The 27,410-nt window shown below is 29.3% G+C and overlaps 2 protein-coding genes across 2 annotated transcripts; both read left to right on the forward strand.

Annotated features, from left to right (window-relative positions):
• The first annotated feature begins 14,450 nt into the window (after window positions 1-14,450).
• LOC125842502 (non-specific lipid-transfer protein 1-like) lies at window positions 14,451-14,894 on the forward strand. Its single transcript, XM_049521803.1, has one exon. It carries the CDS (start codon window positions 14,475-14,477, stop codon window positions 14,859-14,861), a length of 387 nt encoding a protein of 128 aa, XP_049377760.1. The 5' UTR covers window positions 14,451-14,474; the 3' UTR covers window positions 14,862-14,894.
• An 11,152-nt stretch (window positions 14,895-26,046) lies between these two features.
• LOC125842500 (uncharacterized) lies at window positions 26,047-26,546 on the forward strand. The gene is made up of 2 exons (XM_049521801.1): window positions 26,047-26,420; window positions 26,495-26,546. The coding sequence occupies exons 1-2, from the start codon at window positions 26,047-26,049 to the stop codon at window positions 26,544-26,546; spliced, it is 426 nt and encodes a 141-aa protein (XP_049377758.1).
• Window positions 26,547-27,410: the final 864 nt, after the last annotated feature.

Here is a 27,410-nt window from a genome sequence, read left to right on the forward strand (position 1 = left end):
GATTATCAGTTGAAGTCAAGTTAATGGTTATGTTTATGTATTATATGTGCCTTTACAAACTATAGACTTATTATATTACTTCAACTGAATCAGTGGAGTTTCTAGAGACATAAGTAATTATTATCCTTTGTAATCTTAATTTATTAGTGCTATCATGCATAAGAGCTAATAATTCTGTCAAAATAATAGTACTCTTTGAAATATCCTTCATATGAAACTTAGTATCTAATCACCTCTATTATTATGTTTAACTCCTTCAATATCTTACACCGGAATTACCTAAGAAATAAAATCATGATCAATATTGAATTTATAATTCCCAGGTAATATAAAGGTTGTCATTTTACGCTAATAGTATATATGCTTAATAACCATATGTTGTATCCTTACTTGAATCTCATGTGATGTCGTTCTAATTTTCTCAAACTTTAAGTAGGCCATCCATTGGCCATTTAAGCAGTCATCGACCAGTCTTTTAACTAAGACTTGGTCACGAATTCAGCATTTTGTTGAATGTTGTTTTGGTGATTTATTTTTTTATCCGAGCTTCAATTTCAGTGATTCAAAGTCCTGAGTGATCATTAGGAGTGTGGCTACTTGGATTTGTGATTGGAGCTATTGAAGAACCTCATTTAAGGTGAATTTGCATGCCTTTAGGCTGTCTTGGCCTATTTATTGTGGCAATTGCATGCTTAATTGTGTTGGTTGTTTTGAGCCTCGGATCGTGTTCAATTTTGGAACACAGGGTCGGGGGATAGTTTAGGACCTCTAGACGGAGTCAATTTCGGAGATTCCGGCTCGGGTTCCACAATTCCTGTTTGATTCCAAAATTGGTCTGTTTCTATTTTATGTGATTTTAGTGTCTAAACAACCGTACTAACGTTGTGATCCTATTTTTTGATAGTGTGGCAGCGTTCGAAGGCTGTTCGGAAAGGAAAAGCTCTGGCCTTGTGATTTGGAGTGCACGAGATCATCCTACAGGTACGCTATGACTTCCTTTCTAATTAAATTGAGCATGAATGTGTGAATTCATGATGATTAGAGTGAATTGGTGGCGGATTCCTAGCTATTCTTGCTTTCCTTCTTAGAAACCATGTTTTAGGGTTAATCGATGCTGGTTCAGGGGTAGTACCATGCTAGCTAGGGTTGTTTGTGACTTGCATGCTTTTGTGAATTACTTGCGTTGTTACTAGTTATTTGAAGCATGTTTGGCCTTAGTCTAGAATAGACTAGTGTTGCCTTAGACCCGTGAGCCTTGTAGCTTTGGTTTCATCTCTTACTTCGTTTCGTACAGACAAGATCCTTGTAGACTGAAATAGCAGACTTGAGTCAGTATATGTCTTAGTCTAGATGTTTGCACTGCTTGTTAGACTTTCTACCTTCTCGCCCTATCTCTGCGACTCTGATGCGTTACAGGAGGTTTTAATCAATAACCATACCATCAGAGCGGCTTATAACAGGGACCTTTATGTAATTGGCAAAACGCAAGTCCTCTACTAGTTCTTTCTAAACTGAGACGTACTATTTATTATACCAAATATTATAACTATGTTAAAAGATCAGCAGACGGAAATTATATTGTTGTGTGTCTCTAAGGGGAAAGTAGTCTTTCAACAAACTCTTCCAAAGTAGTTTTCTCACCGTCATGCTATCATTGATTTCTTGGAGATAAGAAAAATAGGAGACTCCCTTATGAGTACTAGTACAACTTATAATTATCTCCAAAAATAGATTTTTGTTAGCTAGCAAAATAGCAAAGGACCTACGATGAAGTTCGTAGCTAAATGCAATATTTTTTAGGGAAAGGGTAAAAAATGTCCTTAAATTATGCGAAATGAATAAAAATGTCATTTGTTTATAGTTTGATTCAAAAATGTCCTTACTGTCAATACTTTGGTTCAAAAATGCTTGTTTTCCAAATAAATATATTATTTGTTTTCTTTTTAACATATTCCTTTTTTTAATAATATTTTTTAAAATTAGGAAATGTTTATCTTACTTCAATTCAGTAAAAAATGAAAATATTTCTTTTTTTTTTAATAATTATTTTTTATCATTATATAATTATAAATTAATGATGGATATATTATGATATTTTGTATATGACATTTATTATATGTCGAAATGGTACATGAAATTGTTCTATTTTAATTGATAAAATGAGATTATGATGAAGAAAATATTTACTACATTTTTATTTGTGAAAGTGATTTTAAAAGAAAGAAAACAAGAACACGGTTCTTTAATAATATTTTAATTAGGAAGAAGATGTGTTTAAAAAGGGGGAAAATAATATATTTATTCAAAAAAGGGCATTTTTGACCTATTTAGTAATTATAGGGGCATTTCTGGACCAAAGTATTGACTGCAAGGACATTTTTTAACCAAAGTATTAACAATAAAAGCATTTTTGAGCCAAATATAAACGGAGGCATTTTTATTCCTTTCACATAGTTTAAGTGCATTTTTTACCCTTTTCCCTATTTTTTATAGTAATATATGCCCAAGTAATATAAAGGTTGTCATTTTACGTTAATAGTATATATGCTTAATAACCATATGATGTATCCTTACTTGATGAATCTCATGTGATGTCGTTGTAATTTCCTCAACTTTAAGAGAATCCCTTCTCATCCTAGCTTTAATTTTCCATATTTGTTGCTTCTTGACCAAGGAAAATTAATTAAAGCATCAAATTAGTTAAAGTGAGTACTGTTGTCCGTACAAAAAGTATAAAAGCAAATTAAAGATATGCAAGAGCAAAATTTTCAACTCACTCTTTGTTTTTTCTTTGCCTTATAAATATGCTGAGTTGCTACTTCAACAAGAAGAATGAAAAAAAGTGCACAAACTAATGATTAGTTTTGTAAGATAAATCACTGCTTAAGTTTCTTGGATGTTTCCTAAACGTTATCTTGAAATTTCATTTCCATTATGATTAATTTGACATGTTCTTTTGTTAAAATTTAAAGTAGATACCTGACATTTTATTTGATATGCGTTTTTTTTTTTTTTTTTTATGCGCGTACCTTATATTTCCTCGTTTCCTTTTTACTTGTTCAATTTTTCCTTTTTACTTCAAGAAATGATAATTTTATTTTACATATTATATCCTCAATTTATTAACATTAAGTTAATTTCTTTGAAAAAATGTAGTGAGTAAAATTGTAAACTTACTATAGCAATCAATATTTTCTTAATAGGTGTGTCAAGTCAAAATTTGATAAGTAAAAAGGGACTGAGGGAGTAGTTCTCCATTCTTAGAGTTTATATCAAATATTTAAGTCAATTTTACACCCCTATATATTATAACAAAGTTTTCACTCTTATAATTCACTTCCAATACACAAGCACTAAATACATACACTGCACACGAGCACTGATCACGCAAATTAATGGGAGCTAAACTCACAGTTATAGAAAACAGGTGCAACGATGATATTGAAATTAGAGTTTGGGTTCCTCCGGCTCGACCCGACAGATTTCATAGCATTATCAGAATTGAAGCTAATGGTGGATGGAAGGAAGTGAATTCCAAGAATTTCATCCATGCAGACGCTACGATTCTTAATGATGATGATGAAGAAGAATTTGTATCGTCTACGTTGTTAATGATTTATATTGATGGTGTTTATACAGGATATTACTTTCTTCCAATTCACTTAGTAAAATATGCGAAAGTCATCTGCGACATAAATGAAGATGGACTTTTTGTTATTCAAGGAATCAAACCAACATTTAATTTCTGCAGATTCAAGTAATTTTGTTACAACTTCATATGTTGCACTTGTATTCAATTAAATTATGTTTTAATTGATTTATTTATGAAACATTTTTTTTTTTACAGGGGTTGTGCCTATTGCCCTTATCTTAGAGGAAACAAAAAGGAGATGATTTGAATCTGCAGTATTCAAGTCTGGTATTTTGAATTGATGGAATGCACAAATTCAAAAGTATGAAGTTTTGATGATAGACAAAGATATTGAAGAATCAAGTTCAACACTATAACGAAGTGAAGTGTGTTTTCTTTTTTATGTAATTGATATTGTTCAGGGTTATTATTGAATTATAATAAATCCTAAGTTGAAGTGATGAGTAATGTGAGATTTGTAACAAAAAAAAAAGTTGATTTTCTTGGAGACTTTCCTTAGATTATTCTTTGTAAGCTGAATCTGCTCTTGAATTTAATGAAATTTGTTTGCTGAAATCCTACCCATCGTAGGTCGTGGTTTTTATTTTCTTGAGCAAGGAAGTTTTTCACGAAAAATATTGTGTTCTCTGATAAAATCAATACTCTGTGATCACAAACAATCGAATTCCTCCATTGATGAACATTGAGTTCATATGAGAAAGGAAGAAGAAGATTCTGGAAGAACTACATGGAAAATGTGTTTCATTGAATATGAATTAATCGTGTAACCATTATATGTGTTCCTATATATATATATATATATACACAAACTAAGAGCTAGCTAACAAACTATACAAAACTGTAACTAAATCTAACTAACTAATAGTAATAACTAATTAATATTCTCATCACCCCCCTCAAGTTGGAGGTAAGTGAGTTTACAGACAACTTGTTTAATAGTGTAGTATGCTTAACTCCAGTCAGAGCCTTTATAAAAATATCTACCAGTTGTGAGTTTGTGCATATGTGATGTAGTGTGATCAGGCCCGGTTGAAGTTTATCTCTAACAAAGTGGCAATCAATTTTTATATGTTTGGTTCAGTCGTGAAAAACTGGGTTCTTGGCAATATGTAATGTAGCTTAGCTGTCACAGAAAACCTGTATTGGTAAGGGGCATTGTACAGACAATTCAGTCAATAACCTTTCAAGCCAAACCAATTCACCTACTACTTGTCGCACAGTTCTATATTCTGCCTCTGCAGAGGATAATGAAGCAGTGGCTTGTTTCTTAGACTTCCAGTTGATAGGACTGTCACCCATAAGCACTAAATAACCACTAACTGACTTCCTTGAATCAGGACAAGCAGCCCAGTCTGAGTCACAATATGCAGTGATGGTAAGGTCAGGCTTGTTTGAGATGAAAATTCCCATTGTATATCTTGTCTCAGGTATCTAAGGACATGATAAGCTGCTTTTAAATGTGGTTCCCTGGGTGTTTGCATGAATTGACTGAGGTGTTGCACACTGTAGGCTATATCCATCCTAGTATTTGTAAGAAAATTGAGCTTCCCTACCAACTTCATGTAAAGAGTGGGATATGATAGATGTTGTGCCGTAATTTTCCTATCTTTAGAAAAATCACTTTTTGAAATGTTCTAAGTATAAAACAATTTTAAAAAAATACTTAGAAAAGAGTCGTCACTTAATTTTTTAAAGAAATCAAGAAAACTTATAATTTTCAAAGATTTAAACAGAAAAAATCATTTGAAAATACCAAAAAGGGTTCGGGGTTCAATTTACACTTCAAGAAGGATTTACGCATTCGAAGTGTCCGCTAACATGCGGTTGACCTGTGACTTGACTAAAATATATTTGACTATTTTTAGAAAAAGTAATCATTTAACATAAAAAATAATAACTTATAATATATTTGATTAAGAAAATAATTAAATAAATGACGCATTTTATTTCATTTTATTTTTTTAGAGGAAGGGATCCAAAATGATACATTTGACTAGAAATACAAGTGATTGAAATATTAATAAAATTAGATTAATTAGAATTTATTTAATTCATTTTGAAATAATAATTTAAACCAATTTAATAAATTAAAGCATGAATATCATTTTGAATTAATTGACTAAGCTTTTTGAGAAAATGACTAAGTAAGCATTATTTTTTTTTAATTAATTGAAAAAGGGCTTTTTAAAGTTTATTTGGGAGAAACCTTAACTTGAAATAATTTTTTTTTTACGAACTAAAAATGTGTTAAGTGAAAAACATTAAGTAACGCTTCTTTTTAAGAACAAAGAGTTTTAATTCAATTAATGATATAAGATCTTATTAGTAAAATAAATGAACACAAAAAAAAAAAAAAAAGTAAACCAACATAACAAAAAATAACTCACCTTTTGGGGAATCTAATTAAGTTAATTAAGAATTATAAAGTTAGAGTTAAACAACAGAGTTAAACAACAAACAATAAATAATCACAATTAAATAATTAAAGAGTAAGGGAAAAATTGAATTTGGGCCCTTTTGGGCCAAATTCGCTGCTACTATTGGGCTTAACCTGATTCCCTTTTTGTATACAACTGGTGTATATCAGTGTATATCAGCATATGCATAGGCTCTTTTCATGTATCTCTTGCTTCCGAACACCTATATTTCACCTTAGCCCTGTATTTTTGCATTTTTGACCTGTATATAAGTGTATAAAGCTGCATATAGAGTATATTGAATGTATATAACGTGTATACAGTCTGCTTTTTGGACTTCCGGGGCCTGTTTCAGCTTCTTTTTCACCGAATATATGAGGATGACTCGAAACAACTCAAGGATATGCAAGAGTGGAGTCCAAAGTGAACTCGAATGGAGTTTCATATGCAACGAAAAGCGAGTATAAAAATTAGTGTACGAATTAAGGGAACAATTAAGACGTAACTTAAAATTAAGATGAAAGTGGCTTAAATATTTTTTGAGATGCAAATATTACTAAAGTCACTGTTAGACCAAATTAAGACCAAAAGGTCACTAAATTCAACACAAAATAGGAGGTAATAAAACTTATACTAAGGTAATGAAAATCAAGCCACATGGAACTTCCAAAGCACATGCCCACACATATGTATATATGACTAAAATTTATAAGCAATAATTGATGCAATCCAAAGATACATTAAAGAGCTAACATCACCTCATACAATACGAAACTAGCTTTATCTATGGAGACTTAAGGTTGCCGGTTTGTCATATCAAAGGATCAAAATTGAAGACAATAGCCAATTAACTCATTATAGGCAAAGCAAGAAAATAACTACATTTAAATAACTAAACTAGGCAACATAAGCAAATATGTTAAACAATGGCATAATACAAAACAATGTTCATATCACTGTTGAATATTAACGTTCAAGTAAATAACTAAGTTAAACAACAAGTTAAAAATCAGAAGGATATTTTTAGACTTTGGACAAAGATGGGGAGGGCTATTTTTTTTTTTTGGAAAATAAGAGTAATCTTAGTTAAATCGTCACATTAAAATGGTAGAGTTACAAGCATCCCGTCATGAGTATAAATCCAAAGAGATATATACCACTCAAGTTGATCGAAAACAGAGGATAGATATATCTACTGCGCGAATTCAAACTAGTATTAACAAGGAACCTTCACAATAAGAAACATCAAGGCCATAATTTTTTAGGTCTACTCAGCACTCACAAATATGCCTAATTGGATAAGATATGAAAATAAGAACCTAAAGCCATGCTTGGATTAACTAGATCACTGATGACATAATCCTCAAAATAGCATCCGATTTCCGAACAATGAATTTAAATGAGAGCTTTCAGGATATTTCAATAGTAACAAATTAAAACATAGAAGTTAAGGCTGTCTCATTATACACAAACCCATATTACTATTTTAAACAACAATTTCACATTCTGAAAAAAACAAAAGACATACCTTAACACTTAGATACAATTCTAAGGGAAATTTTAACAAAAGAAACAATCACGATTTCAAGAAATTAGTTAATCTAGCTAAAATACTACTCAAAATAAACACACAAGAACACTTTTCTTCAGTTGAGGGTACATGAAGTTTCTACTGTTTTCTCATTCTCAAACCAAAGCAACAACAGACAATGAGAAATGAGGACATTGCACCATAAAACTAGCTACTACATCATCCTAATTCATGCATTATAGCACTAAGAGAGTTCAAACGGAAAGAAACAAATATAGATATGCAACTACTTCACCAAACAGAGAACAAATTAACTGGAATAAATATGAAATGAGAGAAGAGGAGTTGTTACCTTTTTCGGAGCAGCGAACTAGAACAACCGAGCTAAAGATGACAAGCTTTCACCACTGAGACGTGACTCCGAGGATTCCAATGAACAGTAAAAATGTCCTGTTCGAAAAAATGAAAGCAGAACCTAAAACAATCTGTGGATATTTATGGACTTTTGGGTCTATTTTTACCCCAAGGAAACTTATGCATTTAATAACATTAAAAAGTTATCAGTTTAATATTTTTTCTCATTCTACTAATTCAATTCAATCAAACTTAATTTTAAAGATAAAATAACAACTCCATTTTAATTGTTATCAATATATTTCAAAAAATTATCGTGAAAAGGCTTTTCTTGCACCTTATTTTAATTTTCATATACTATTATTATTTTTTTTGTCATTTTTCAATGATTTTTTATTTCGATTTAAAATTTAATGTTTATTCATAGAACTCTGATGGTACAAATTAAGGTAGAGTAGAGTATAATAAATGATGATTCTTCTACTAAATAATAAGATATAAAGAAATTGAAAGGGTGAAGTTTTTTTTTTAAAATGGATAGGAAATTCTATTAAGGTATCATTACGTCATTATTCAATATATTTTTAATATAAACTTCATTTGTTGATGCATTTGTTTAGTACTCCCTCTGTCCCTAATTACTTGTTCAATTTTCCTTTTATAGTTGTCTCTAATTACTTGTCCATTTTGACAAATGAAGAAAGAACAATGTTTTTACCTATTATACCCTCAATTAAATGACTAATTACTTTGAAAATTGCAGAATTTTTCATCTATTTCATAATTAATAGGGGTAAAATGATAAACTCACTATGTCATTAATTGATTTCTTAATAAATGTGTCAATTTAAAAGTGAACAAGTACTTAGGGATAGAGGGAGTATTACAGTGTTATTTCACATTACGAGATATTTCTTAAACATTTAAGGAGAATGGTACACCGGAATATATATTATATATTAAAGGATCAACTTCATGCAATGGAAGAATTTGTTATTAGCAAATATATTTTAACTTATTTGATAAAAAATATATTCTTCCTCATTTAATAGATGTAAAATTTGTCATGCTTTATTTTTTTCACAATCTTCATATTATTAAAACAAATAATAATATTACGATTAAACAACAGAGTAAATATAAAATTAATCAAAAATATTTAATTTTAATGATTGCGCGAAGTGCGACCAAGTTCTCTAATTTAAAACAAAAAGGTAAAATTTAAATGGGTCTACAATAGAATTCCTAGAAATCCAACTTGAAAAATTATGTTTAAAATGGAAAATAAAAAGTGAAATAAATTTAATTGAGAGTTATCCTTCTTCTGTCTCATTTCATGTGACACTTTTTATTTCTCGAGAATCAAATAGTTTAAGTTTGACCGTAAATTTAATTTGTGTATGGTATCTTCAATTTTTTTAAAATAAAATTTATATATTTGTAAACTACGTAAAAATCAAAATATTATAATCATAATAATTAATAATTCAAAATATTTTAAAGATGTATGAAAAATTTAAGATCAAAGATAAACTAAATAGAGTAAAAGGGAGAATGGAAAGTAGAAAAAAAGAAAAAAAACCGAATATATAGAGAGAGAAACTGAGGTAAAAAAGTCAGAAAAGTAATTATTTATGTGGGTTGTTGTATATGTAGAAAGACACGTGTACAATTAATGAGCCACAATTAATTTTATAGTACAATTTGAAATGTTTTGTGTACAACTTGATAGCGTCGTGTTCGTCCTCTAAAGTCTCACTTCTAATAAGGAGTAATTTCTAAACCATTCCTTATTTCTTGTCGTACAACTCTTTAATTGAATGAAGTGGGTCCACATATGGTACAACTTGTATTAGTTTTGGAACTATTTCTTATTGCTTTTGGTACAACTCTTTTATGCTGTGTTGGTTGGTACAACTCTATTATGTTGTGTTGGTACACCCTAAGTGTCATTTCTAAATAAGTGTAATAATATATATATATATATATATATATTTCATATTTTGTAAGCATTGTTGTTTTAGAAATTAGTCAAATTGGTATTTGAATAAATAATTCTTCCTTTTCTTTTTGTTACTTTGAGATGAAAAGAGTTTTTTGCAAACATATCCGTAGCAGTAGAACGAGGTTTGAGTCCTTGTTAATCCTTTTTTCTTCATGGTTTATAATAGGTTTATGTGTATAATAGGCTATCTTTACTTTGAGGTTATTATTCATTTTCGTACTTATTATTTTATTTTGGAATAAGGTATAAGTATCTTAAAATTATAATCAAAATTTTAGCGACGCACTTTAATTTAACTAGGATCTCATTATTCTTCCGAACTTTTTTTTTTAATTTTCATGCATTTTGTACTGACGTAGTACCTAGCAAGTCTGACTCTAAAATAAACATTTTTTTGGATACTACATACAAAAATGTACCCTTCCTAAAAATAGACTAAAATGGAAATGTCCATTTGTGGGTGAACTGTGATAAACAAAGTTAACTTTCGTTAGTTCACTCCAAAACTCAAAAAAACATTACAAAAATTTTAGAAAAATATAGTTCACCCAAAAATGGACGTGGTACATTTCTTTTTATTAACTTTCCACAAAAGGTCGAACTACAATTATTCACTAAGTTAATAAAATTGTAGGTGGGCAAACTATCTTTAAAAGTTTTGTAATATTTTTTTGAGTTTTGGGGTGAGCTAACGAAAGTTAACTTTGTTTATCACAGTTCACCCAGAAATGGGATAACTATCCGTTTTAGTTTTTGTAATATGTTTGTTTTGAGGGGCATTAATTAGAACTTTTTTGAGGAAGTATTAACAAATAGAAAGAGGCAATGTATCGTTAAAATCCTCAAGACAACTAATATATAAATTGATATACACATGTCCTTTTTTAATTGTCATCTTAATTAGTTAGTACCCCATAATTATTGACTTTAAAACTTATATATATTTAATTATTATTATTATTTTTTTGTAAAATATTTATTTCCCTCTTCACTTTAAATTTTATATTTTTTTTCTCTTTAAATAGTTTCTTATATTTTCACTTTTAGTTGCTTTTATATATATATATAGCTGTGATGTATCCACGGATACATGGTATGCAAAATTTTTTGAATAGCATCTTTATGCTGTATAAAGGTCATTCCTTTTTAATATGTGTTTTGCATTTATGTATTCAAAATACTCTTGTATTCTTATCATTTTTATCTCATGGATTGCTACAATTAATTTTACAGATTTTAGCATCATGGATAAAAAGGCCTTTTCCAAATTCTGTATGGATTTGTCTAGTTTATATAGAGCTATGCGATATTTTCTTGCTCTTTTTCTTACTAAGTATAAGTGATATTGAATATTTTTCATATTATGCTTTAAGCATTAATGAGGTGTATTGCCTTTGTTTGGATAATCATGATAATGTTTTGATTCTCTATAGGTACTAAATATTTTTAAGTCTAAGGATACGATAAACTTAAAGATAATAATTATGAAATATAGAGTTTTGTGTTTATACCTTTCTCCTTGTCCTTCGTTGAATAGTTTTTATCACTATCGCAGCAGTTCTCCTTCGGGCTATAAACAATTTTTCGCTTTCCTGACCTCAGTTTTATGGCTACTTTTCTACTGTTCCTCATTTAGGTTGAAGATCTATATCTTCACTTAAGACTATTCTTGGAATTTAGAGAAGAGAGGTATACAAACTATTAAAATTGCCTTTTCTTGATTTTTTCCCCCATTTTTCTAAGGAATTTTCTCCATAAGATTTTTGTAGATTTTCCTTTATATGTTCTAGATTAAGACATTTACAAGAGATTTTCTTTAGATTTTCTAAATATTCTCTCTTATAATTTCCATTTTCTTTTTCAAGAATATATGGATTTTGTTTTCTTGGGACTTTGATAAAATGTCCGCAAGGGGTTTTGAGACTTATCATATATAATGTCTGATGACAATTTTGAAATTGTTGGAGAAAGTCATTCCATAACAACAAGTCAGTCTCCAATTTATCATAGGCAAATATTTTATTTATAGGAACAATTTTTTATCCCAAAATTATTTCTACCTTTTCTTTTGACTGTGATAGTCGTTCTTTGACACCTGTAATACCAATCATTGATATGTTAGATTTATTGGTATCCCAATTTTTTAGTAAAAACGATTTTGCTAAACTAGCTTCTGATCCATTGTCAATTTGATAACATGTTGTTAAGTTAGTAACTTTCCATGAAGATTGATTTCCTAAAAGATGTTTCTTTGGGCATATTTAGATTTTTGGTAAGAAACAAGTTTCATTTTTGTAACTCATTTCTATTCCATTTTTTCCTTGTTGTAGTCATTTAGACTATTAAGGAACAAATTTCCTAAAATTAGGTTGTGATCACTTTCGTGATTTGTAATATAACAAGGGACTGTTATTCTTATTGTATCCAACTGTATTGGTAATTCTAACATATTTGTACAGCTAAAGTTATTTCCTTCAAAGGTCTTATAAGTATAAGGGGTACCTTCGTAGATTGGTAATCCATCTAATACAATACCTTTGACATGGTTTGCCGTGACACCTGTTTGTAACAAAATTTCTTGTTTTTTCCATTCAGTTCCGTTAAAGATTCTTCCTGCAATTCTCGTAATGTTAGAGATTTCAAGAATCTTTTTAGAATATCTGTGGGATATACTTTTCTTTATTGAATTTTTTTCATACTCTAATGAAAGTCTCGGATTGTTACTGCGACTTCCTATTTCTTGTGTTTCTCCAAAACGAATTTCATATTCTTCTGGAATTTGTGCTTCAACAATTCTTGTTATTCCTGTACATTCCTGACAGTCAGACAAAGACAAAACAAAAGACGTAAGCACTTACGTCATGAAGAAAGAGACAAAAGAGAATCTTATCTCTCAACACTTTATCTCTTTGGTCAAAAAGTGTGTGTGTCTGAATTTAACTTATTTTAAATACGAGACATTTAGATTTAAATTTAAAATCAAATCAAAAGGAAAGAAAAAAAAAGAAAATAAATATAAAATCCAAAAAAAAAGAAGAGTAAAAGCATTGAATGAAGGTAAAAAACGTACAAAAGTTCAAATACAAAGCAAAAAGTTTTTAAGAAATCATGTGTATTAACTTAATTCACGTTACAAGATAAAATAAAAAGGCAGTGGCGCGAAGCTACACCATATGCTATATTATGATTGAATGCCTCTAAGTCTATATATATATATATATATATATATATATAAACGCATGGCGGCGCACAATGGTTAATAAAGAGTGCATCAATGGTATTCCTTCCGTGTAAGTTTAACAAGAAAGAGAAAGTGAGATATCTATTAAATGAACATATCCAAATATAATTATAATTGAGATTCTAAAAATTAAACAAAATAAAAGATAAAATATGATTCTCAAAAATTCAGTCCACTAACCAATAAAATAGGACATAAATCGTGTAGATATTTATTTTATAATAAATTGTCATACTTGTAATTAAAATGCTAATGTGGTAAATAAAAAGACTAGAATAATATTATGTAAATTAAGGTATTAAACAATATATTCTTATTTTTTTTCCTAAGTGGAATAAAATTTATTGTTGGATAAACTATACTGTTGATATTAATCCAAAATAAAAAGACCATAGCTTCAATTAGCCACGAATGATCAACCATCATACTATATGTAAAATTGTGTAGGTTCAATCTATAATTATCCATCAAAAATAATTTTAGACAAAAACGTTTTTCATCAAATTCGTTAAATATTCCGTAAAAAATACATGTGTTCCTAGCGATAAATGTCACTCCCATTGACCAAACTTTATGCTTTTAACGTCTATGTGATCTTTTTAGCAAAATCATATCTTTCTTCCAAGAAAGAAGAACAAATTTTCCTTTTTCCACAAGTGCCGAGCATTTTTATGAGTTAATTTATTATACAATCACTCGACTAATAATTTTTAAAAGTGACTGAACTTTGTTTTGTAGCATTTTTTGGATATGCATAGGGCTGAAGGAGTACATAGTCGATAATAAATAAATGCTCAATTTACCAATAAGGATTGTGGTGGATTGATAAATGTTCCTTCATTTTTAATCAAAGGTTTACCTGTTTGAGTCCCCCTAGATACATTATCGTCTTTGTTAGGGAGCACATGCATTTACCTTTAATGTGAGACTTTTCAGCGTGAATCCAGATTCACTCGGGCTCCAATGTAGGTCCGGACGCCAGATGTGAAACCAATATATATAGATATATTAATTTCAGATTTTTATATTTACCATCTTTTACTATTTTATTGTTAAAAATAATGATTTAATTATGAAATCGAACAGTCTAATATGAAACCTACTAGTATATCAACTAATGTCGTACTTCACATGTTTGACGTACTTCACATGTGGGCCAAAAACCTTTGGTGTCTTGATATATATGGCCTAACTTAACTTGTCAATTATCACATCTTTTGTGTCTTGATATATATATATATATATACATTGATTGATAAGGAAATTACAAATCGATGGCCATTTCCACAATAATGCTAAACAAGCAACGATTTCCTATGCTTCTCATTTGCATCGCGGTGGTCATGGCTACAATTACGGCCACGACTTCTCAGGATGCAACTCTTACGTGCAACACATTGTATACAACCCTTGAACCATGTCTTGGTTACGTGTTAGGTGGTGGATTAAGTGTGCCATCAGAGTGTTGTAGTGGAATTAAATCTCTCCTCAACAGTGCACGTACAATAGCTGACCGCCAGAGCGCTTGCAAATGCATAAAGAGCGTTGTTTCTAGCTCTACCGCAGTTCCAGTCAGCCGTGCTGCTAAACTCCCTGGAATATGTAAGGCCAATGTTCCTTTCAACATTAGTCCACATGTTGACTGCTCTAAGACCAAATAACACACTTTTTTTTTATCCTGTAATTTTTTAATACTGCATAATGAGATTGAATATGTTTGTTTTGTTATATAATATCATTTTTGTAAGCGTTGTTGTTTTAGAAATTGGGTTACTTTGACATGAGATCAAGTGTTTTTTTAAATACATCTGTACGTAGTAGTAGAATGAGGTTTGAATCGTTGTTGACTTTTACACAAGTCAAAATTCCAAGTATTTTTGCTTTTTATATTAATTTGATTTTCGTTGACTTGGACACACTTTTAATTTTTTTTTTAATTAAATGTGTGTTTTGTTAAATTAATTTTACAGAAAATGAACAAATGATTGTATCATCCTTCCATGAATAATAGGGGACATTAAATTTTGAAGAGGTAATACTTTGGGCTTCTCTCCATTATTCCTTCTCTCTATTTTGTCAAATGCTTATCTAGATGAAAAACAAATATCATAATTATAGTTAAGTCAATCAATTTTAGAAAACTACTCTTCAAATTTGGTAAGAATAAAATATTACGTACAAATATTAGTATTCATTAATATTATTAATCTCATCTTATATTTTTTATATTCAAATATTAAATTATATGATATTTAAGGTGAGAATCAACAAAATAATTTTTTGTGCTAGTAAACTTTGTTCTTTAAATATTATATTATATGTTGAGAAACAAAAAACAAAGATGACGAATTATCAATGTTAACAAAAACCATAAGATAAAAGAGCAGGAAAATAAAAGGACGAGAGATTATTAGAATTAAACGTGAAATACCAAAATTATTCCAAGGAGAAAATGTGGCTATTCTGTTTGAAGGGGGAAAAAATGAAATATTTTTTTAAAAAATATTCTTTTATCTTCCTTTTTTTTTTTTTGAAATAAAAGAAAGCATTGTTTTAAAGGCAAAATGTTTTTGAAGATTATTAATTATCATATTAAATATAAACGTTTTATGTTCTATAATCCTAATATTCAAATAAAAAAAATATGAGATGAAATTAGAAGCAGAGATTTTTGAAGGAATTGGATTAACTGACGCCGACCCAACAGCATCGCCGATGCCTCTACGCCTCTTCATCTTCCTCCATGGTTCATTTAGGAAAGTACTGCTGTCTGCTGCTATCTAAGATATTGTTTTGTCTCTTAAGATTTTGACTTTTCTTTTTCCAACATTGGGCCAATTTTTGGGCCTGATTGTGTACAGATTTTAAAATGAAAATAAATGAGGCTTTAAGCCTCAATCTTTTGGATTAAAAAAGAAAAGAAAAAAGATATTAATGAATATGGAGAATCTTAGAGGCTTGGTTGGCTACTTGTCACTTGATGGTGAGAGTTTGATTTCTCAAATTGTAATCTCCTCCCTCTACCTCAATTTTTATTATTTTAAAAAAAGATACTAATAAATATTTGTGTTCTTACCAAATTTGGAGGGTAGTTTTCTAAAATGGTTTGACTTAACTATGGTTACGAATTACGATATTTGTTAATATAATATAATACTAGTATGCGTACCCGCGCGTTGTGCGGATATATTAATTTTTTAATTATTTAATTTCAGAAAATATAACATAGTTCAAATACTTTTACACGTTTGTCATGTATTATTTTTATGTTGTATTTTTTTCATATTAACAATTTATTAGTTCAAACTTTTCACATGAAATGTTATTAAATGACCTTTTTTTGCATATTGTTTTCTTTGAATAAAAAAGGTTCAAAATATTTTTTACATCCTTAAATTAGTATAAGATTAGAATTGAAAAATAATAGTTCTTTTTTGTACAATTTTCTTTAAGAATCTATGGTTAGATTTCTATATTCTAAAAGTTAAAGAAAGTTCATTTATCTTAAGTATCCTAATAGTTTAAAAAAATTACTTACTTTTCAAATATTATGATTTCATCACTTCGTTCTATAATTTATTTACTTTAAAAGAAAATATTTAACTATAGCTTATTATTTTCTACCCATTAATATTTCTGTTATTTATAAAAAAAGATATGGTTATTATTTTTATCAACATAATATTTTTTTGTAGTGCTTTATTATGCTAAAAATTAATGAGGTTATTTAATTATTTGTATGCAGTTTATATAACTGTAGTTATCCATTTTTAAAAAATAAATAAATTTTATTTTTAAATTAATTCTTTTAAAAATTAATATATTTACTAATACGTACTGTTCATATTCATAATTGAATAACCCAGCATATATGCTGCATGTCTTATTTTCTTTTGCCTTTACTTTTTGAAGAAAAACATATCTATCTTTATTTTTATAATTATTTTTAAAAAACTATCCATATTTATTTTTATAATTATTTAAGTTTGAAAAAAGAGATTTAATTTTCATGTTTGTTATTTTTTTTTTCTATTGCATGTATGTTATTTTGGGTTGGAGATAAATGATTTATTGTGCACCTATGATTTAGGAGCATATTTTTTTTGGATAAGTTATTTGAAAAAAAATTGTAATTTTTAATATGGATAAGTTAAGCAGATGAAATTTTTTGATTATCTATTGCTAATAATAAATACTTTAAAAATTTACTTTGAAAAAAAATTTCATGATAAAAGTATGATCCAAAATAATTAGGCGAAGAAGTTCTTAATCAGTTACCTTTTTTGAAGCATTCCTTCATAAAATTACCATACGAAAATTTTAAAATTGTGCTTAATAATTAAAAAAAATAACTGCAATAATAATTGGAGATAAATTAATTAATTTTAATCATCACAGGAGACAAAAACTTGCCTTGTAGCTGCTATTCAAAAGGGGTAAAAAAAATCATGATTTACACTTTTCTAGTAAGCATATTTAGTGAATTTGCAAATAAATAAATTTATTTTTATTCTTAACAAAATATATTTTTTTATTTTATTAATTTTTTGTTAATCAGTTTTAAAGAGTTCGTGTATAGGTGGAAATGTAATGGAAAGTTGTAAAATCGACTATTTAAATTCTAATCAAAGTTTAATATTAGAAAAAAAAAATGATAATATTTAGTTAGTAATTCAGTTTTATATTCACATTTTATTTAAATATTTTTTAAAATTTTAAAGCGGATCATTTAAATTTTAAAATTTTTAATCGTTATGTTAATATAAATTTTATATATTTTTTTAAATGGTTATATCACGATAAATTTAAGTAATTCTTTAATAAAACTTAATTTTTAAAATTTTAGTTTAGAATTTAATATGATTACAAATTACAAATAATTAATTTTAATAAGGAAATTATTTTTCTATGATGCAATAGGATTTTAGGAATTCTATTTTGTGATTTTTGTCTTATAAGCCATAAGTTATAAATCTATCCAAACATGCTCTAATAAAAAAAGATAGAATTATCAAAGATGTCCCATCTATAAGACAAATAATAGTTTTATCGAACTTTATAAGAAAACGTAAATAACATATGTTTAAACATCATACTCTTCACAACAATACTACTTAAAGGCCATGAAATAAAAACTAAACTAAATAAACAGAAGGCTTAAAAGACTGGATAATGCGTGATCCTTAAAACTAATTAGGCCAACTAATTAATTAGTCTAAATAGAAATGTTAAAATTTAAGATTATAATAAATATTATCCTTAAACAGTTGTGATTAGTTTTAAAACTACATATTTTGTTTCTAATTTTAAACTTATATTTTTAAAATTAATTAACCACTCTCAATTCAAAATTTTGAATTTAAAATTTATAAATATAATTAAAAATATTATGTAACTCTTAATTTTTATAATTTTTAAATAGTTTCTTACTTCATTATTGGAAAGTATCAAAAAAACAAAATCAACACACTAATTATTCGACTAATTAAAACTTAAGCATCAAACCAACAAACTCAAAATATACTACTAAAATAGTATAGAATCTTAGATAACTTCAACAAAATATTGAGATCATTTCATGATTGTTTATACAATCAAATAAAAATATATGTTAAAATTTTGTATTAAATTTATGATCATGACAAATTTTTCTTGCGCTAAGATTAAAAATCTATATTAAGAAAAGAGACATGAATTAATACGGTGAACAAACTTGTTAAATTCTAAAATAAAAAATTATAAATACTTACCTCTAGTGTTGATTTTATACCCCAAGAATCTTTCAAATATTAAACTGTCACATTTTGAAGTGACACACAAACGCACTAAAAAAATATCAAAATTTAACATTTAGATTGAACAATTTTAGCAAAAATGAAGAACAATGAATATACATATAAATAAGACAAAGATAAAAGAAGAACAAAAACTGATACAAAGAAAAGAAAGCTGAAAGAATGGTTTGCCAACATCACTGTAGTATTAGTATATATATATATAAATAGTTTCAATTCTGTAACCGTTATTTTTTAACTCATTAATTAGAGAGATTTGCAAACCGTGTGTTTGAATTCTTTTGAAATTTAAAATTTATTTTTAAAACTCTTTTTGTGAATTTAAACCGTTTATGCACTTTTTAGAAATCTGCTAAACAAATTCAGTTTTTTTTTTCAATGCTACTTTTTTTAAAAAAAAAAAATCAGCATCCAAAAAAAAAGAAAGCAGATTTAAAAGTTATTTAAAAAATCGCTTTATACGATATTAAAAAGCAATTTTTATACGATAATAAAAATAAAATAGACTTTTTTTTGTGATGACATTTGTCAGCGTTTTTATATAAAAATAGATGACATTTTGTCCGTGTTTATATAAATGCATTTTTTTTTTAAAAAAGGTATAAATTAGTTTTTAAAAAAAATATTAAATCAGTCCTAGATATAATTTTTTTAAAATTGAATTTTGAATATTTTAACTGATTTGAAGTGGAGTTTTATAACCAATTGATTTTTGACACTTGTGTTTTTATTTCAAATTTTGAATTTAGAATATTTAATTAGTTATATAATATTTAATTATTTATAGTTTAAAATTTTGAATTTTGTGGTGCTGACATGTTCCTTTTTTCTTCTCCTATTATATATAGATAGATAATTTTGACTTTTAAATTTTAAATAAGACGAATATCTCTCATTTGAACATATACTTGACGGAATGGAGAGAAAGTGTAATGGATAGCAGGGGAGCCAAATCCACTAATTAGCTGTTAACTAAATAACTAACAACTAACTTTGGCATCTAGATGTGATGATTTCTATTGGAAGTTGTTGAATTTGTCTAAGATTTTTGCCTTACTTAAGCACATGTTGGGAAAATAGTGTTGTTTGCAGTCCATCATATATCTTTTACACCTTATTGCATTATTTGTACTCTATAATGCTCTACTTATCTGTTTCTTGAAACCTGAGAGAAATTATTCTGGAAATAACTTAGGACCCCCTAAAACACCAGAGAATTTTGCGGAAAGTAACTCTATATCATAATTACCACGTCAATGTCAAATTTAGACGCTACACAGAATAAGATGCTAATAGTATAGCCTGAAATCTTATGAGCACTTGTAAATCTCAAAGGATACACTGCTCCATTTACTCTGTCTTCATGTAACTAACATGCTAATGCTATCAGTGCATATACATATTTGACATTGTAATCATGCTTTAATAGTCACAATGTTTCAACCCTCAGTTTTCAATAAAATGTAACAGGTTATAAAATTGGATCCGATGCAAACAAATCGAAATAGGATGAACATGAATGAAAAGGAGAGTCTGAATGAAGGTTCTTGAGCCAGTAAAAGGGAACAATACAGTAAGATCAACTTACAGAAAAACGGATTCCAGTGATCCACAAACAAGTAGTTTAGATTGTGTGCTTCAAGACAAAACAAGTTTCAACATAAGTTAATCTGTGATTAGAATTATCAATGACAACTGTAACCACTCCACAACAGAATTTCTGCAATCAATGGGTGAAAATATTGAATCATTTGATAATAGGAACAAAACAAGCTATTCCCAATTACGTATATTGCAATACTCGGATACTGTTTTGGTTATACTCAGTGAATTTGGGTTTGCCGCTACAGCTACTAGGTGCAAATCATGGATAGCAGTTGGACTCAGTCTGGTTGACAGTTTCAACTACAAGTGTTTATATTGCACATTTTGTTCTAGAAGTATTCATGAAACTACAATACAACTTTAACTGCATAACCTGGAAAAGAACAATTGATGCCCATGCGACGACTGAATCTGTTATTTCACTTCTCCTTACAACTCAGATTCACTAATGAAATGGAACAATTCGAAACACAAAACTAATATCCACAAAAACCAAGGTGCAACAAGATAGATACATAATACTGATTTCTTTAAGCAGGGGAATGTAAAGTTAGCATCGAAAAAGAGAAAAAATAAGATCCATCCCTCACATTAACCAAATAACCATCGAAATCATTTTATACTCCTCAAGATCTATTTTAATGAAGCTCCAAAACTGTTTGTCAGATTATTACCAAGGAATTTGTGTCTCCAGATCCAACCCTTAACACCAAAATAGATTTAGATAAATAGCATTGGAAGACTTAGAAGTTGGATATTTAATTAATATATGCAATTGGGATTAGAAGCCTTAAGTAATCTTCAAAGTACATAAAGTAAACTTGTGAAGCAGAATCATTAGTTGCTTATTTTCATATACTTTCAACATATAAACAAATTTAACAGAAAACAAGAAAAATGAACTAATGACTGCTAATACAGTAGTTCCACTATATTTCACTGTTCCCAACAGAAGGAACCTAATACTCAAAATTGAATCTTACGAAAATTCTGTTTCTTGTACTTGAAATATTAAAACAGTATACATCTCTTGCTAGTAACAACATGCCTCTTCACCAAAATGCAATGTAGGCCCTCGCAACCTTCCCATATCCAATGGCCTTCTTGTAAACTGGTTTGCGCATCATGCCACATTCTGCTTGAGATTGTTGCTTTACTCCATACTTATTTGCCTGCTGTTCTTTCTCTATAGGAGCAGAATCCTTGATTTCTGTATCTCTCCTTCTTGATTTTCCTTCACCCTTGCTTCTACTGGACTTCTTTTTTTCAGTTTGAATCACCTTCGACTTCTTCTGTTTCCTGAATTTACCCTCAAAAGCATTGGCATCACTTTCACCCAATTCATTACCTAAATAGTCTTGTTCCCTCGATTTTCTTTTCTTTACAGAAACTTCCCTCCCGTTATGTGCTTTTACATCAATTGAAGTACCCTTAGCACCACGATTTTGAAAGTTACTTTGGATGAGAGATTGGTAGAGGGCATGTAGAGCACTTGTGGTATCGTCCTCACTAATGTCACAACAGTTCATGCCAGGAAGCCAGTCTAACATAGTGCAGACCCAACTCTGAGACAATTTTGTACCATACGGGAGAGGCCTCCGCTTCCGACATGTAGAACATCGAATCCAATCTTCTTGTATAATGAATGGAGCAAGTGGTGACTCATCCCCAGAAGTGGTCAGTTCCGGGCAGTGTGTCTTATCAGAAGCAGTGTGTAAATCACTACTCTTCGGGGCAGCAGTATTACCAGAACGAAGCTTAATCCTAATCCTAATCGGTTTGTGAGAAGAAGAAGGGAGTTTTTGAGATATGTGTGGTTGAATTACAAGTTGATCAATCGGCAAAAACGAACCATAAACACCATATTTTGGCCCCAAGTTCTCAGCAGAAACAGTTCCTTCAAAATCTTTCATATAATCGCCCAAAACAGTTTGAATCTTAGCATCAATGTCTATATGAGAATCATCATATCTTTCTCCTTCTTCAATTTCATGCTCTTCCGCCATCGTAATTTCCTAGTCCTATGCTCACAGTTTCTAAATTTCTTTGCAAAGTTCCCAAAAAAATCTAATCTATATAGAAAAAATCTCCTGTTTAATTTGGTAACTTATTACCGACTAACTAATAAAATAGACACAGTTTCTAAATTTCTTTGCAAAGTTACCAAAAAAATCTAATCTATATAGAAAAAACCTCCTGTTTAATTTGGTAACTTATTACCGACTAACTAATAAAATAGACACAGTTTCTAAATTTCTTTGCAAAGTTACCAAAAAAAATTCCGCTTAATTATAATTAATTAGGATTAGTAGTCCTAAGCCGAATCAATATAGGAAAAACCTCTTGATTAATTCGGTAACTTATTACCGACTAACTAAATAACTAATAAAATAGACACGTTAATTTTGTAATTAAAAAATTAAAAATTAATTTGGTAACTTATTACCGACTATCTAAATAACTAATTCATTGGGCATCATATTAAATTAAAGGAAAAATTATAGAAATTTCGCCTTTTAGTTTACTTATTACCATTATTTCCTATAAGTTTTACAAATCTCTAAAATTTCTCATTTTTGCGCATCAGATTAGTGTATCTCACGCATTAGATTAATGTATCATGTCTAAAATGTAATGTATCTTACTTAACGATTAATGTATCTCGCGCATCAGATTAATGTATCAGCGCTTACATTATTGTATCCGTTTGAGGGATTTCTATAATTATAAACTTTTAAGGGATAAATTGTAATTTTACCTTAAAAGCCCTAAATTTAATTATGTTGCTATTAACTCCCACATCATACACATCCTCATGAGTTATTATTTAAAGGATTATGAACTTGAGTTGGTTTGATCATAATATTCTACAACTTCCTCCATCTTTTGTGTTGGTTTGATCATATTATTGAAGGTTGTAAAGGAAAACAATGGATCTGCTAACTTTTCCACTATAAAAATTCTTAAGCGCGGTCAAGTGTTGAAGGTTGTAAAGGAAAACAAGGGTGAAGATTTTGGTGTTGTCCAGTACAGAGCTGGATATGGTGCCTAAGCACACAAGGATGCTGAATTCTATGCTGGATGGGGTTTCTCCTCCTCGCCGCCACCGAGATCTTTGCCTGTGCCGGCTTTCTTCAAGAAGAAAAGTAAAGATAGCCTCGACTCTACAAGTGACTTGAGGCGTCTTCTCAGGCAGACTAGTTGAACAGTTATGGGATGTTTCAATGATGATGATTGAATGAGAAGTTTGTGTTTTGCTTCTCAGACTTCTCTTATTTTTTCAAGGGTAAGGACGAGTTTGGCTAAGCAATTTGTCATATTTCCTTGTTTTAAGCATCTAGTGTTATATCCTTGTGTAATTGAATGAGAAGTTTGTTCAACTAATGACTCCATCTGCAAATTGTTTTGTTTTCCGGAGGATTTAGAAAAGAGATAGTTACTGGAAGCTGGGATCTAACGATTTATCTATTTTCAACTGATCTTTAACTTTGGGTCTGCACAAGTAGACACTTAAACTTGTATAAAATTGAACAAATAGACACATTCATCCTACATCACGCCCTACATGACAATTTTGTGTTCTGCGTGACATCCTACATGTATTATGTCACATAGGACACGTGTGTCTATTTGTTCAATTTTATACAAGTTTGAAGGCCTACTTGTGCACACCCAAAGTTAAAAGTCATGATTGTCAGTTGAAGTCAAGTTAAGGGTTATGTTTATGTATTATATATGCCTTTACGGATTATAGACCTATTATATTACTTCAACTGGATCAGTGGAGTTTCTAGAGACATGAAGTAATTATTATCCTATAATTTTTATTAGTGCTATCATGCATAAGAGCTAATAATTTTGTCAAAGTAATAGTATGAAGCTTAGTATCTAATCACCTCTATTATTATGTATAACTCCTTCAATATCTTACACCGAAATTACCTAAGAAATAAAATCATGATCAATATTGTGACAATTATGAGGCGAACTTGCGTGCCTTTAGGCTGTCTTGGCCTATTTATTGTGACAATTGCATGCTTAATTGTGTTGGTTGTTTTGAGTCTCGGATCGTGTTCAATTTTGGAACACAGGGTCAGGGCATAGTTTAGGACCTCTATACGGAGTCAATTCCGGAGATTCCGGCGTGGGTTCCACAATTCCGGTTTGACTCCGAAATTGGTAATTCGTTTCTGTTTTATGTGATTTTGGTGTCTAAACACCGTTGTTATCCTATTTTTGATAGCGTGATAATAATCAGAGGTTGTTCGGAAAGGAAAAGCTCTAGCCTTGTGATAAGAAAAATAGGAGACTCCCTTATGAGTACTAGTACAACTTATAATTATCTCCAAAAATAGATTTTCGTTAGCTACAAGAAAAATAGTGACGGACCTATGATGAAGTTTGTAGCTAAATGCAATATTTTTTTATAGTAGTATATGCCCAAGTAATATAAAGGTTGTCATTTTACGTTAATAGTATATATGCTTAATAACCATATGATGTATCCTTACTTGATGAATCTCATGTGATGTCGTTGTAATTTCCTCAACTTTAAGAGAATCCTTTCTCATTCTCTTTTCTTGTTCAAGCTTAGGGGTGGCAAATGGGTGGTTTGGATCGAATTTGGATGGATTGAATTAAAATGTATTGAAATTGCCACCCCTATAATCAAGCTTTAATTTTTCCATATTTGTTGCTTGTTGACCAAGGAATTAGTGAAGGAAATTAAAGCATCAAATTAGTTAAAGTGAGTACTGTTGTACGTACAAAAAGTACACTGCTTAACTTGCTTGGATGTTTCCTAAACGTTATCTTGAAATTTCATTTTCATTATGATTAATTTGACATGTTCTTTTGATAAAATTTAAAGTAGATATTTGACCTTTTATTTAATATGTGTTTTTGTATACACATGCCTTAAACTCCCTCGTTTCTTTTTTACTCGTTCAATTTTTTTTCTTTTTACTCGTTACTTCTTACAAATCAAGAAAAGTTAAATTTTTTACATATTATATCCACAATTTATTACTATAGCTAGAGGCGAAGTCAGGATTAAGAGTTTGAGTTCTAAATTTCGGTAATAACCGACAATCAATTTTGTTAGGAGTTTACAAATTAATATACATATATATTTAATTAATTTTCTAGTACAAATAGAGGGTCTACGGAAAAGCTACTGGGTTCATCCGAACCCATGAACCCCACCTAGCTCCGCCTCTAACTATAACAATCAATATTTTCTTAATAGATGTGTCAAGTCAAAATTTGATAAGTAAAAAAGGGCCGAGGGAATAGTTCTCCCTTCTTAGAGTTTATATCAAATATTTAAGTCAATTTTACACCCCTATATCTTATAACAAAAGTTTTCACTCTCCATAATTCACTTCCATGCATTACACAAGCACTAAATACATACACTACACACGAGCACTGATCACGCAAATTAATGGGAGCTAAAGTACTCACTGTTATAGAAAACAGGTGCAACCATGATATTGAAATTAGAGTTTGGGTTCCTCCGGCTCGACCCGACAAATTTCAAAGCATAATTAGAATTGAAGCAAATGGTGGATGGAAGGAATTGAATTCCAAGAATATCATACATGGAGACGCTACGATTCTCAATGATAATGATGATGATGATATCGAATTTGTATCGTCTACGTTGTTAATGATTTATATTGATGATGTTCATACAGGATATTACTTTCTTCCAATTCACTTACTAAAATATGCGAAAGTCATCATCTGCGACATAAATGAAGATGGATTTTTTGTTGTTCAAGGAATCAAACCAACATTCCATTTCTGCAGATTCAAGTAATTTTGTTACAACTTCAAATGTTGCACTTGTATTCAATTAAATTATGTTTTAATTATTATTTTTTATACAGGGGTTGCGCCTTTTTTCCTTATCTCAGAGGAAACAAAAAGGAAATGATTTGAACTTGCAGTATTCAAGTTTGGTATTTTGAATTGATGGAATGCACAAATTCAGAAATATGAAGTTTTGATGATAGACAAAGATACTGAAGAATCAAGCTCAACACTATAACAAAGTGAGGTGTGTTTTCTGTCTGATGTAATTGATATTGTTCTAGGGTTGTTATTGAATTATAATAAATCCTAAATTGAAATGATCTAGTAATTGAACTTGTGAGGTTCGTGACAAGAAGAAAATTAATCTTCTTGGAGACTTTCCTTTAGATAATCCTTTGTAATCTGAAATCGCTCTTGAATTTAGTGAAATTTGATTGCTGAAATCCTACGCAATGTAGGTCGTGGTTTTTATTCCCTTGAGCAAGGAAGTTTTTCATGAAAAATATTGTGTTCTCTATGAAGTCTAATGATTAATAATATATCGACTCTCTACGTTTTTATGACATGAGTTCATGTGATAAATAATACTATCATTTTAATTTTTCAATAGTACATAGGTACTTCAAGTCAGTCGATTTATGATCTTATATATAATTTTGATACTATATGTTTATGCACTAATCTTATCTTTATTCCAACTTCATCAAAATGTATGGATTGGAGATTGATATTTCGTTTCTCCTTCTGCACTAGATCTTATAGTTAAAATTCTCGTAACTTTTCTCCCTTACATTTTATAAAATTTGAATAATAATGGAATTTAATTAACTAATTGCCATTCCAATGTTCTTAAGATTTCACTGAATGATCCCTAGTTAGATGAAAATTCACTATCAGAAAATATGGAATTTATCGGCAATTTTCAGTTGATTCATCACTAATCTATAGCTAAATGAGATTAATATGAAATTTTAATTGTTTAACTATTAT

Source organism: Solanum stenotomum, chromosome 10, assembly GCF_019186545.1.
Source record: "Solanum stenotomum isolate F172 chromosome 10, ASM1918654v1, whole genome shotgun sequence".
Classification (NCBI taxonomy): Eukaryota; Viridiplantae; Streptophyta; class Magnoliopsida; order Solanales; family Solanaceae; genus Solanum; species Solanum stenotomum.

Bases quoted from the DNA above. Each gene is read 5' to 3' on its own strand.
- LOC125842502 (XM_049521803.1), top strand. From the start codon at position 14,475: ATGGCCATTTCCACAATAATGCTAAACAAGCAACGATTTCCTATGCTT.
- LOC125842500 (XM_049521801.1), top strand. From the start codon at position 26,047: ATGGGAGCTAAAGTACTCACTGTTATAGAAAACAGGTGCAACCATGAT. The intron at 26,421-26,494 runs GTAATTTTGTTA...TTTTTTATACAG, and splicing joins TTCCATTTCTGCAGATTCAA to GGGTTGCGCCTTTTTTCCTT.